Here is a 12,561-nt window from a genome sequence, read left to right on the forward strand (position 1 = left end):
GCTGCAATTCACTTTCCCTTCCCTTCTACTATCCAATGCTTTTGCTGTGGAAAACTGAAAGAGAGCCTTCATTTTATCATGCAAGTTTTTTTTCCTTCGCTTCTGCCTGCTTCTTCTATCATTTAGGTCTTTTGGAACTTTCGGATCTGTGCCTTTTCTTTTGTCGCAACCACGTAGATCTATTAATCCACAAACAAAATAAATCGTCTTGCTAAATCCGAAAAAAGTATAAACAACAAAATAATAAAGAGCATGTACAATTCAAACGGATAAAGAGATCCAATAAAATATATAACACCAACTAAGAAGAAAATATAACAAAGAAAAATACAGTGGAACTTCCTTGTTCCTCCTCAACAATAGATCCACAAAAGACTTTGACAAAAATTGGAAGAAAAAAGAAGAAAGAGAGGAGGAGGAGGCGGTGGTTGTTCTTGGAGAGAGCAGTTCTTCGAGAGAATATCAGGCACCTAAAACTGTACTTAGCTGTTTATGTCATGCTTTGTTAAGTTCGTTTTTGACTTATTGGAAAGGACTTTTGGTTCGATAAAAAAGGCAAAGATGAAAATCGGAAAGCAACAGCTTCCTAAACTTATCCTTGTAGAATTAAGCCATGGCAGGTTCTTCGATGCTTCCTAAGTATTGATATGATCATGGCATATTCCTTTCCCGGAAATGGCTAAAAACAATTCATATCTTAAGCCCATTCCTAGTTTCTATCTTAATCAAGAATCTTGGAGAAAAACGAAATTCTATTTATGATACCAGAAAATGCATTTGTAGCTTGCAAATAGGAAGAGAGAATATACCAACATCCAAATATTAGTATTACTCCACAAAATTCAGGGTGCGTGTTCTGTTGTGTTGTGTTGTGCTTGTGAAACCTGCAGCGTGACATCAGAAATCAGAATCTCGTATGAGAAATTGGAAAATAAGCGAATCGAAAAAGTTAACCAAACAATAACTTTAAGCATCAGACAGAAGACAATAACTTTGACTTCTATCTCCACGCACCATTTTTTAACTCAAAAACATAAAGCATATTTTTTAGCTATAACGCGGCCACAACCGATGGCTGTTCATGGATATGCCATGGGATGCTTATACATGTGGGTTTGATCTACCAATTGTATTATACAAGTGTCTAGTCTAGGCGAAGGCATATTTACTGAAACTATACTCTTCATTGATAGTTGACAATACAGATATTGAAAAATCTCTTCAGGACATCAAGAACTTGAGATAACATAGAATGCAAATTCCATATCAACCTGCCACCGTATTACTTTTAATTACTTACAATTTTATTCTAGATAACACTATCAGATTAATAACATTGATCAGAGAATTACCTATGTCAAAGCAGAACTTCTGAGGATCTTATGGAAGTACTTCTCATGAGTTTGCATTGTTTTTTAACTCTTGCAACATGGCACATGATAATAGAATTTGAGCAAGATGGAATGACTAATCCTTTCGTTTAAATTGATGAGTTACTGGTCCCAACAACTGAAATCGGCCGTGACCTCTCCTTTGCCTGTAGACTGTAGTTACACGACAAATACGCTTCCTCTACAAGAAGTTTATGCGTGCTAGAGAAAGAATGGGAGAGCAATAGAACTAAACATAGAATTACCAATTGTAATATATGACTTAATGAAGAGGCAATATGAGGAAATTTGTTATTCTATTTACTCAACCCAACATGTAGGTTACAAGAGTTTTCAGCTGTTACACGCCTCACTATATGGTGAAGCTTAGATATAAATGTACAGATTTTCTTACCATGAAATTTTATGAGCAATTCAACTACTCTGTTTAAGCAATTGTCTTTTGCTGAAGCAGTAAGAAAAAAGACCTTCAGAGTCGAACCTATTCAGCCTGGCCAAAAAGGGAATTATATGCTTCAGTGTAAAGCAAGTTGCAAACTTAAATTTCCTTCATGAATTTATAACTTTAGATTTAACAAATTAAATGTATGCAACACTGAACAGATAAAGCCTATGTATTCCATATGAACTTCCACACTGACATGGTGATCTTCATACCATTGTTACATTTAATTTAACAAACCATGATTGTTAATGCATGTTAATGTTTTCATGTACTAACAATGAGAAACCTCTAGTCAAGCACGTAAATCTAATGCCTGATGCCCAAAACTAGAAATTTATGCATAAAGAAAAAAACACAAAGTTATAGGAAAAAAAAAACTCATCTTGTCACTCTTTACTAAGAAAATGCCAGTATTGTATAAGAAGCAGTAGTAGTGAAATGAAATAGTGCCAACTGTCAACAGAAAACTGATTTTCACATGTGAAAAAATCCTATGAAATTATGAACCGATGCTTTTCTTATCTCCAAGTTTATTAGGTACTGGAAAAATTAAAATTCTTTCGACATCCATTCTAGCTCTAATAGAACGCATTTCATCTAGTATCCAGAAATTCAAACTTGGCCAAGTGTATTAGTTAATAATCCATTTAACAAAAATATAAACACAAAATTAATATGTCATGGAAATAAAAACTAAAGCTGAAATGCAAATCATAATAATATGGGTCAGATTACTCATTGCAGTTGAACCACATACATTAATTGATGCAGCTAACATTTTATACTAGATAGCACTATACTAACTCAAAATCTTAACCTGTGCATACAAATAACATTAACTAACCTTGATGCTGAAGAGAACACTGCTATCTGAAACCTGTTGGCCAGCTGTGACTCGGAGTCCATGAACATAGCCAGCAGATGGAGCCTTCACAATATGCTATTTAAGTAGAAAAATAACATTAATGATTTCCAAAGAAAAAAATTGAATTTGAACTTAGCGGTTAGTACAACAAACCTCCATCTTCATTGCTTCTAACACTAACACAGGCTGCCCGTCATCCACCTTAGAACCATCTTTGACAAGAACCTTAACCACTAAACCAGCCATGGGAGCTACCACAGTTCCTGGCATGCAAGATGATGTCTGAAAATTGCTCTTGTGTTGAGTTTCATCATCATCAGATAAATCAAGCCCCAGTTTTTGCCTAAAATGATGATGGTTTGGCCCATGCCATATATGAATGTGCTTTGTACCATGCTGCCACCTCAAAGCATATCATATGTAAGTAGACAAACATGCATGCATCCACACATACATGCAAAAATCCATGCTTGAATATGTATACTTACTAAAGTTCTATGCTAGTTTTAATTAACTAAAAAACTCATTCCACCAAGAGCAGAAGTAACAAGATCAAGAAAAATAATTATACCAAAAAAAAAAAAGAATAGGACCAACTGATAGAAAACATCATGAATCAAAGGGCCAAGTTTTAGATCAGCTTTCCCATGGAACCAAGGGGACCCATATGAAGCCAAGGAATAGGGCTAGTTATGTATTGGGATGGAGAGAGAGATCGGGTAGTCATTTGTTGATATTTTCAGCTGGTAAAGGTAGCTTTTGCAGAGTTTTGATTATGGGCCTTAGCTGGGAAAGGGATGTTAGTCCTCTGAGAATTTGCAGAAATTTTCTCTGTTTTTCTTTGTTTGACTTTTGTCACTGATCTCTGGGCATGAATTCTAATCTGAGCACCAGTCTTCAGTCAAACTGTTTTTTCTTCATTCAATATTATTTGTGCTATTGTGCAACAAAAGCCCTAGTCATGCTGGCCCTGTGTAATGCTAGACTGTAGTTTCAAAACTTGGTAGGATGATTTACACATTGAAAAGTTGAAAAAAACCATGCCACACAAAATGACACCTAATGCTTCCGCCGTGGACAATACCATCAGCATAACAGACAAGACCATGTGCTAGAAATGGAATGAATAACACTGGTAAAAGGTAATTTCATGGCAACTAAAAATAATCTGGCCAAAATTAAGATTAACACCAAATAGAGAAATCATGAAGACTCTGAACCTCCATTCAAGCATTTAACAATGAGCATAAGTTATTTTCCTCTTGCTTTAAAGATTAATTTAGAGGAATTCAATTACCTTTGAATAAGCAACCAGACTAACATTCATGCTTACACCATCAGCCTCAACCATAAACTCATGGCCATGCAAATGCTTTGCTTTGACTTCTATACCACGGGAGCCAATTTCTCCCATCTGAGCCCATACAATATGTATGTTGAAAGATTGTCACCTTAAATACAGGAAATGTTCATTCAAACAATTCACTTTCATTAATAATACATACCTCAATCATATAATTCCCATCTGACTGGTAAGTAATGGAAAGTGTCAAAGGCTTTGAGCCATTGCTATCATATTCATTTTCCCACTCAAATACCATAGTTCGACTAGCAAGATGATGAACTCTGAAAGGGGGATGAGAATACCATATGGAATGTAAGCTGCTGCCCCCTGGATACATTTTGGATGTTGACATCAAGAAGACTGAAACAAGAACTTACATTGCACAGTAGTGAGCTTCAAAACCTTACCATGGGGTCTATCCTTCAAAGAAGAATTTCCTTCCTCACAAAGGCATGCTGCTACCAGGGTTGCACTGAATTTTGCACTTTCATAAGTTTCCATGGCTAAGATTGAATTGTCGGGATCTATAAAGAGGTCATCTTTATGGTTATCAATAAAGTGTGTTTCCACATCACCATCTTCGAAGAACCTGTTGTTTGCAAGTTTTTGGAGAAAGTTGATATTGGTCGGCACTCCTGCTACCTGCAAAACCAGTACATATTAATTGGTTACAAATTGATAGTATGAGTCCTTAAAGATGGAAGTAGAAATCTAACTTGACAACTTGGCTGTAAATGTTTATTGAAATTTTTAACCTGTAACAGCAGAAGCTTTCACCTAAAATAATTGTTTCATATCAAGCCATGCCTTGGGCAATGGTGAGTTCTTTATTTACCATCACCAAGATGAAGGGAGCAAGTATCATGACTAGCCACATTATGCAAAAGAGATGCTGGAGAGCAACTAGCTTTAAATTATCAGTCTGTAAGATCCCACTTATTGGGACCAGGATAAGGTAAAAGCGCTATTTCAGGAGTCTCCTTATCCTAAATAAATTATATGAACCCATCCATGCCATGTTAAGATACCATCAATTAACTTTCAAACAAGGTGCTACAAGCTTGTAGAACCAATTTAAATTCAAACTTATGCATAGTTAGATGTGTAACCAAGTCAAATCAACACAGTTCCAAGTTCAAACTTTACTCGAGTCAGAAGTTAAAGATTCTAAACTCAACTTGATTGGATCTGAGTTTTATATAAGCCTTCAAGTGAACTTGATAATCCAGTTTTTGTTATACTCAAGTACAAGATAACTTGGTAATTATGTTAGTTCAAATAAATATTAATCTCCAAAACTTGAATAAGCTCAAGCGAGTTTAAGTTCAACCTTCAAATCTATATTTTTATCATATACGTGTAGAATGAAAATAAATTCATATTTTACTTGTAAAATGTAAAGGCAATGAATAATGTTAAATGTATTGCCTAAATATAAAAACCGATAGTCCAATAAATCCGGAAGTTACTCAAGTCAACCATTTTAATGCTAGAGTTATCTCAATTCATTATTCAAATGCGACTCAGCTCGATTTTTTCAAGTCAAATTCAAGTACTACGGAAGTTTCACTAGAGGTGACCAATAGCATCAACTCATTTACACCCCTATGCAGTGAAACTATCTAGTGAAAGACCAATCTCAATGAAGGTTCCATAGTAATAATGAGCAGCTGAATTGACATAATAAAAATCAGTGTACCTGAAATTGTGATAAGCAATGCTTCAGTTTGACTAATGCTGCAGCACGGTTTTCTCCCCAGACTACAAGTTTTGCAATCATAGGATCATAGTGCATGCTAACAACATCCCCAGCTTCTACTCCAGTCTCAACCCGAACTGCAGATTAAAAATTCAAATCAGCCAAAAATATACCATACCAATTACCGAAGTCATTAAACTAAAGTGAAGCTAGTTCACTTGTAAACAGATGGTATACTTGGCAACTAGCTATGACACAGGCAAACACATTCTATTAAGCTAAAAATTGCTGGCTCATTAAGCCAGGAAATGTGATTGAAGAAAGTTATGAGCATGAAATAATTTGGCTAGAAAAAGTTCCAAAATATAAAATACTAAAATGTCCAACAGTTGTGCAGCAACTACAATTCCTCAGAATGAACGACTCTTATTATGGAAAGTAATGGGATTTTTGCATGGAGATTACACCTGTTGAAGAGACTGGAACAGGACAATAATGATGAAGAGTTCCAGTTGCAGGAAGAAATCCCTTCGGAACATTTTCAGCATATATCCGTGCTTCAAATGCATGACCTATCAAAAAAAAAAAAAAAAAAAGAGCAGTGTGGCTCAACATGATAAATAGATTATATTGATATTCAAGTTTAGATGAAAAACAAAAGGGATGATTTCATATTCATTTGACTAACCAACATTGCATTTCAACCTTGGCACACTACAAATGATATTTCCATAAAGCAAATGCAAAAAGTAAGTATAGTTGGTAAATAATTCCATAATCAAATAGGGAAAATGATAAGAATTTAAAAAAAAAAAAAAAACACCTATTGTTTTCCATAAAAAAAAATTTCCTTTTGCTTTTACATGATTTTTCTCTTTCCATTATTGTTTTAGCTCTTTCCCTCTAAAACTAGCAAAAGGAAAGGTACCAAATGGAGCCTAAAAAAGAAAAATAGCACTAATTTACTGGCCTTATTATATCAGCTTAGCCCACTTCTTTTACTAAATCTTTAAACATGAGAATTCAAATAAAATGGAAAGAACAATGAACTCATACAAATCATTATGCTTTTTCTATATGTTTAACAAGGTTACACGATTGTTTGTGTCACATCATTTCTTAGGCTAGTTTGATCCCTTCCTTATTCGACAGTCTTTTTACCATGCCTGCTTTGCATGTGTGGAAGACAGGAAAAACCCAATGGCTACAATTGAAATAAGTATGTTTCCAAGCTCATAATTCAGAAGCAGGCCTACCCAACAATGGCACCTGTGACTGACTAATTGGAAGGGGTTCTCCATTTGCAACACGGATTTGCCATTCTACAAGATCTTGATCAACAATCATCTCTGTCACAGGATGCTCAACCTCCGAAAGAGAAAAAAAATTTAAAAAAAGAAAAGAAAAACAAACAGAAAAAAAAGTTACTCCCCATTAATATATTGTTAAAAATTCATATTACAGAACAAGAGCATAGAAAGCACCTGAAGGCGTGTATTCATCTCCATGAAATAAAATTGGCCTGAGACTCTGTCAACTATGAATTCCACAGTTCCAGCATTATAGTAACCAACTGCCTTTTGATAGGCATGAGAGACTAAAAATTAGTACATATTATTAATGAAGTTCAAATCTTCGAACAAAAATCATGTTAAACTTCTGAAATATGATGAGTTATATAAGAGAAAATAGCACTACTAATTGGTCAACATCACAATATCAGGTAACACTCTAATTGCAAGTGAGCTAATGAAAAAACTTTTCCTGCACTCTACTTTGATCTCATGACTTTTATCTTCTAAATGTAAAGTAATCACAAATTAATGGGCCTAGAAAGATAAGTCAATGAGAGTTAATAATCATCATATCAATTAGAAGTAGAATGAAGTTTCTGCTCGAATACAGCTAAAAGTATAAACATTTTCGAATTTGTTATGAATCCTTGAGCAACTGCATTACTTGGTAAAATGCTTAAATTATCAAATGGAGCAGAATATGGTAAAAACTATTTTGCTGGATAAGGCATCTTCAGTAGAAAGTGGTCGCCATTTCTTAGGCACCTTAAAGAAACATGTCATGAACGAGCTGTTGCTGTTTTAGAGTCCTAACTAATATTATGTTTTAGTCCTAATTAATAGTCTATTATTTTAAATTATTCCTTTAATAGTTTTATTTGTATTATTAGGAATATTTAAATTAGGAATCATGCATTAGTTAGTTTCCATCTAGGATTTGTTTCAGTTAGAGTAGTTTATGTCTATTTAGGATTCATGCATTAATTTGATTTCCACAATAGTTAGTTACCATATAGGATTGGTCTTGATTTCCGCAATTAGTGGTTATTCTCTATTCCTAATTAGTTTTTGTTTCCTATTCCTAATCAATTTCTGCCTATGCAGCCTAGCTAGCGTTATTCCTATTTGTAATTATGTCTCTTCTATATAAAGAGGAGATTATTAATAAAAGGGCATCAGTTGAAAATCCAATTAAAACCTTAAAGAGATCGCGGAGTTCTCTCTTAACGAGCTCCTATCAATTCTGAGATCGTGGGGTTCTCTCTTAACGAGCTCCTAACCGTTTCAACAAGATAGGTAAGGGAAGGAAGACTTTTAAGCATTCTTTCGTAGAGGATTTTACGGTACAAGGTCCCATAACAAGATCCCAAACCTGTGTTCATAACAAAAGATGAATATAGTGCGATTGGAATATCAATAAATCACTGGCACCAGAAAGCTTAAACAATCACAAATAATCGCTGTTATGATCAATTTATAATTTCAGACTAACTACTACATGAACAGTTGGCTGTTAATCATAGTAAAACGCACAAGCTTGAATCTGTGTAGTTCAACTTTCAAAGACATTCAGCTAATCATAAAAATTTCAGCTAATCAAATCCCTTTACACCTAATCTCTCACAGACACTTAATCTCGTGTCAGAAGGACTTGAAATGGAACAATTCTAGTTACATTACGTAGCTCCTCCTTTGACCTCCTTTTCCAAACTTAAGAGTATTAATTTGTAAAATGACTGGATTAAAGTTTAATTAGATGACCATTACCTTGGCTGCAGATACAGCAGCTTGACCCAGCTGAGAACGGAAGTCATTCACAACATGTGGCTGCATCAATGGAAGTTCCAGTTACAAATATTGTAGATATGCAGTGATAAACCTGAAGTGAAGCTATAGGAACCAAACATTACAGCTGGAGCTTCTTCAATTATCTTTTGATGTCTTCTCTGTATGCTACAGTCCCTTTCATACAAATGTAATACATTTCCAAATTTGTCTCCAAATACCTATAAAATAAGCACAGAATTTAGAGATTAACATGGAAAAAACAGACAATCAACTCACAAAATGGGCATGCATCACAGGTTAAAGTTGAACCATAAATGTCAAAAAGTTCAAGAAGAAAGAATGTGAATTGATATTGTGAAATATGATAACAATAATCTGAGACTGAATCATAGATCCATACAACCAGATAATCTTACCTGGACTTCTATGTGTCTTGGTTGTGTAATATATTTCTCAAGCAAAATTGTATTTATGCCAAAAGAAGCAGCAGCCTCACGTTGTGCTCCCAAGAAAGAGTCAGCAAATTCACTGGGACTTTGTACTATCCTCATACCCTAACAAGAAGCTGCAGAGTGAGAATTTCATCTAAAAGAAATCAATCATTTAACTTCACAAAAATAAAAGTCAAATACATGTCTCTCGTCTCTTCAAACAGATCTACAAATTTTGTCATAAAAGACTTGATAATCCATCAAAGTATTCCAAAACACAAAAGGATATCATTCATATTGATGTTGTAGTTGCCTGATGCACGTTATCAAACATCTTACATGATATCATCACTTCCCAATGGTATAATAACAGTATAAATGTTACAGGAAAATAATGTACCTTTCCTCCACCTCCATGGGTTGGCTTTATCAAGATAGGGTATCCAATTTTATTGGCTTCTGACTTCATGAGTTCAATATCTTGCACACTTCCATGATATCCTGGTACTAGTGGCACCCCTGCAGCTCCCATTATCCTCTTGGATGCACTACCAGATATATAATAAACATCAACACACACACAAAAACAACTGTTAAACAGTTCTCCAAATAATCCGTGAAAAAAAATGTAGCTTACTAACCTAGGCCGTGGAAAATATAAAGGGAGAAAGAACAAATAGATTAAAAAAAAGGTCAACCAAAAAGGTTGATTTTGGTTAAATAGCCTGCAATAATAGCTACTGGAAAATCTGGTTTATGCTTATATTACTATTTTATTGTGTCTTTAAACTTCACAAAAACGAGATGGGTCTTCATCAACAGTATTAAATTTAACCAAAATAACAATACTGTGAAAATGATAATAAGATAAGGCATAAATGACACAATAGCCATATGATTAATACAATGAATAGTGATATATGCTCCTGCATTCAAAATTCTGCCTTGTATAGCAAAAGAAAAGAAAGAGCACACTGCAAAGGAACAGGAACAGGCTGGATAAAAAGCATTTAACCAGAGTTGTAAAAATTTGTAAGTAGGGGAAAAAATATAGTCTATTAAATTTTACCTTTTATCCCCCATGTCCCGAATAGCTGAGGCAGGAGGGCCAATAAATGTAAGACCCTTATCTTCACAAAGTTTAGCAAACTCAGAACTCTCCGAAAGGAAACCATAACCTGGGTGGATAGCCTAATATTCAAAAGAAGATACCCGTGCTGAAAACCATATGTTTGCAAGCTAGATCACAATTATAACAAACCATGCATCATTTATTTAAAACTTAATGCCCAGCAGGCATTAAAGATCTATAAGATTAAATGGCAAAATGCAGTACTTGCAAATACAACAAAAATAATACCACAAAAAAACTGAAATTACTAGTGAGTGACGCTATTAACAGAATCAAGAATAATGAACACATGAAGCAATCCTACTAGTTTCAGAGTGATACTGCATTGCGAATTAAGTTTAGGATTCCTATGTTTATAACACGCAAAATCGGCCCAACCTATCAATCAGTGGCAAAATCGGCCCCAGGCCCCCGTCTACGCCCATGCTATCAAACATGTATTCGCAACTAGTAATAGGGTACTGGCATTAGAGCATAATGACCGATTAAACACCTTATGGAACTTTAAGACCATCTATTGAGCAGAACTTCAAATGATTTGTAAAAGGAAATGACCACAGTACTCGATCATAGTTCCGATCTTAGCTAAATTCTAATAAAAATAAGTCTCCGTTTTTCTTTCATTTTAAACTATCACGGAAGTTAACAGAGTGTTACACTACTCACCTGAGCACCGGTACGAATAGCAGCATCAACAATGGACGAAGCATTCAAATAACTCAAACGAGCCAGAGATGGACCAATATGAATCGCTTCATCAGCTGATTTAACATGAAGCGAATCTCTATCGGCATCGCTGTAAACAGCAACGGTTCTAATTCCTAGGCGCTTGGCGGTCCTCATGATGCGGCAAGCAATTTCACCTCTGTTGGCTACCAATATTTTCTCTATTCGCTGTGTCGTTTCGGTGGTGTAAGAAGGAGATTCCGCTGCAAATAGTCTTAGTTGTATGAGGAAGGGCTTGGGGCGGATTTTTCTCCGGAGGATTGATGAGATTGACGCCATTGTAATTGGTTTACGGAGGTCTGAGTGAGAAGGGATTGGAGTGGAGAGTGGAACAAAAATGATTATAAACGTTTACAATGGAGAGAGATGGTGTGGTTTTTTTTGGTCATCCGAGAGAGTCAGGTAAGGGTAGAGTTGGAAAATAGGATACTAGTTGGGCGACGTGGGAAGAGGTGATTGGTTATGGGAGTTTGCTTTGGAAGTTAGTGGATAACTGGATATGGATCTGAAGTGTTGCTTAGCTGGAGAAGTGTTCCGATGGGTGAATGGGTATCCATCCCGTCCCGTTTTAGCATTCTTGGGCCAATTAAAACATCCCGAATCCTAAGCATCTAGGCCCAACTAAGAGACGTTTGTCGTCCATTTCAGGTAATACATGGGTGGATGGATTTATGTGAAATTCCACTTTTCGTGGTTATATTCTGGTATGTTACTACTATATACACGTGACTTTATTTTAAATTTTTTATTTCATAAATACCATTTTTTATATTTTCATTTTTATCATATCTTTTTGTATTTTTTTCATGTTGTTTTTCATCGTTTGTTATTTAAATATTCCTATCACTTTCTTTCTCTTTTGATTTCTGTCATTTTTATTTGCTTTCCATTTGATTTTTTTTGGTAGAATATGAAGGCAAGAGCCCAGGCACAAAAGAAAACAGCAGGAAACAAAAACCCTACTCTAACAGATCAAACCAGTAGACACTAAAATTAGGGGGTAGGAAATGTGCCATCCGTAGCGTAGCAAAGCCCATCCTATCCTTCTCGATTAATTCTTGGAGGCCTGCAGGAGGCGCACCACACTCGTGATGTTCCAAACTAAGAGCGCCTGCGAAATTCGCCATCCAATCAGCAGCTTTATTTCCATCCCGATAGGTGTGTGTAAAACGGACTTCCCAATTCCTATCCCTCAGCTCCTGGCATTTGAGGATTAACCAGGCATGGGGGTGATGAGCATCCAGCCTCGAATTAAGAACCACTAAAGCCGAGGATGAATCAGCTTCGATAATTACTTTTTTAAAACCTTTATTCCAAGCCAAGTCGAGCCTGAAGTAAATTCCCCATAGTTCAGCAAGGAAAGCCGTACATATTCCCAAATTAATCCAAAAACCTCCCAGCCAATTACCCATCCGATCCCGGGCAATCCCTCCAGCTGAAGCAA

The 12,561-nt window shown here is 35.5% G+C and overlaps 1 protein-coding gene across 3 annotated transcripts; it reads right to left on the minus strand.

Moving 5' to 3' along the window:
* Positions 1 to 153: 153 nt before the first annotated feature.
* LOC136218243 (methylcrotonoyl-CoA carboxylase subunit alpha, mitochondrial) lies at positions 154 to 11,486 on the minus strand. 3 transcript variants are annotated; one of them, XR_010683712.1, is made up of 19 exons: positions 11,058 to 11,486; positions 10,329 to 10,450; positions 9,660 to 9,807; positions 9,245 to 9,382; positions 8,951 to 9,046; positions 8,808 to 8,867; positions 7,230 to 7,322; positions 7,002 to 7,113; positions 6,213 to 6,317; positions 5,746 to 5,882; positions 4,454 to 4,688; positions 4,207 to 4,373; positions 3,999 to 4,115; positions 2,855 to 3,097; positions 2,681 to 2,776; positions 1,786 to 1,881; positions 1,353 to 1,537; positions 810 to 884; positions 154 to 179 (listed from the first exon to the last, which is right to left on the minus strand). XR_010683712.1 is itself a non-coding variant. In XM_066005033.1 (16 exons), the coding sequence occupies exons 1-16, from the start codon at positions 11,394 to 11,396 to the stop codon at positions 1,873 to 1,875; spliced, it is 2,217 nt and encodes a 738-aa protein (XP_065861105.1). In that variant the 5' UTR covers positions 11,397 to 11,486; the 3' UTR covers positions 1,671 to 1,872. The 3 variants fall into 3 exon arrangements, 1 of the variants encoding a protein (XP_065861105.1); XR_010683711.1 differs by having other exon boundaries at positions 1,353 to 1,620; XM_066005033.1 differs by lacking the exons at positions 154 to 179; positions 810 to 884; positions 1,353 to 1,537 and having other exon boundaries at positions 1,671 to 1,881.
* Positions 11,487 to 12,561: the final 1,075 nt, after the last annotated feature.

This window comes from Euphorbia lathyris, chromosome 2 (assembly GCF_963576675.1).
Source record: "Euphorbia lathyris chromosome 2, ddEupLath1.1, whole genome shotgun sequence".
Taxonomy (NCBI): Eukaryota; Viridiplantae; Streptophyta; class Magnoliopsida; order Malpighiales; family Euphorbiaceae; genus Euphorbia; species Euphorbia lathyris.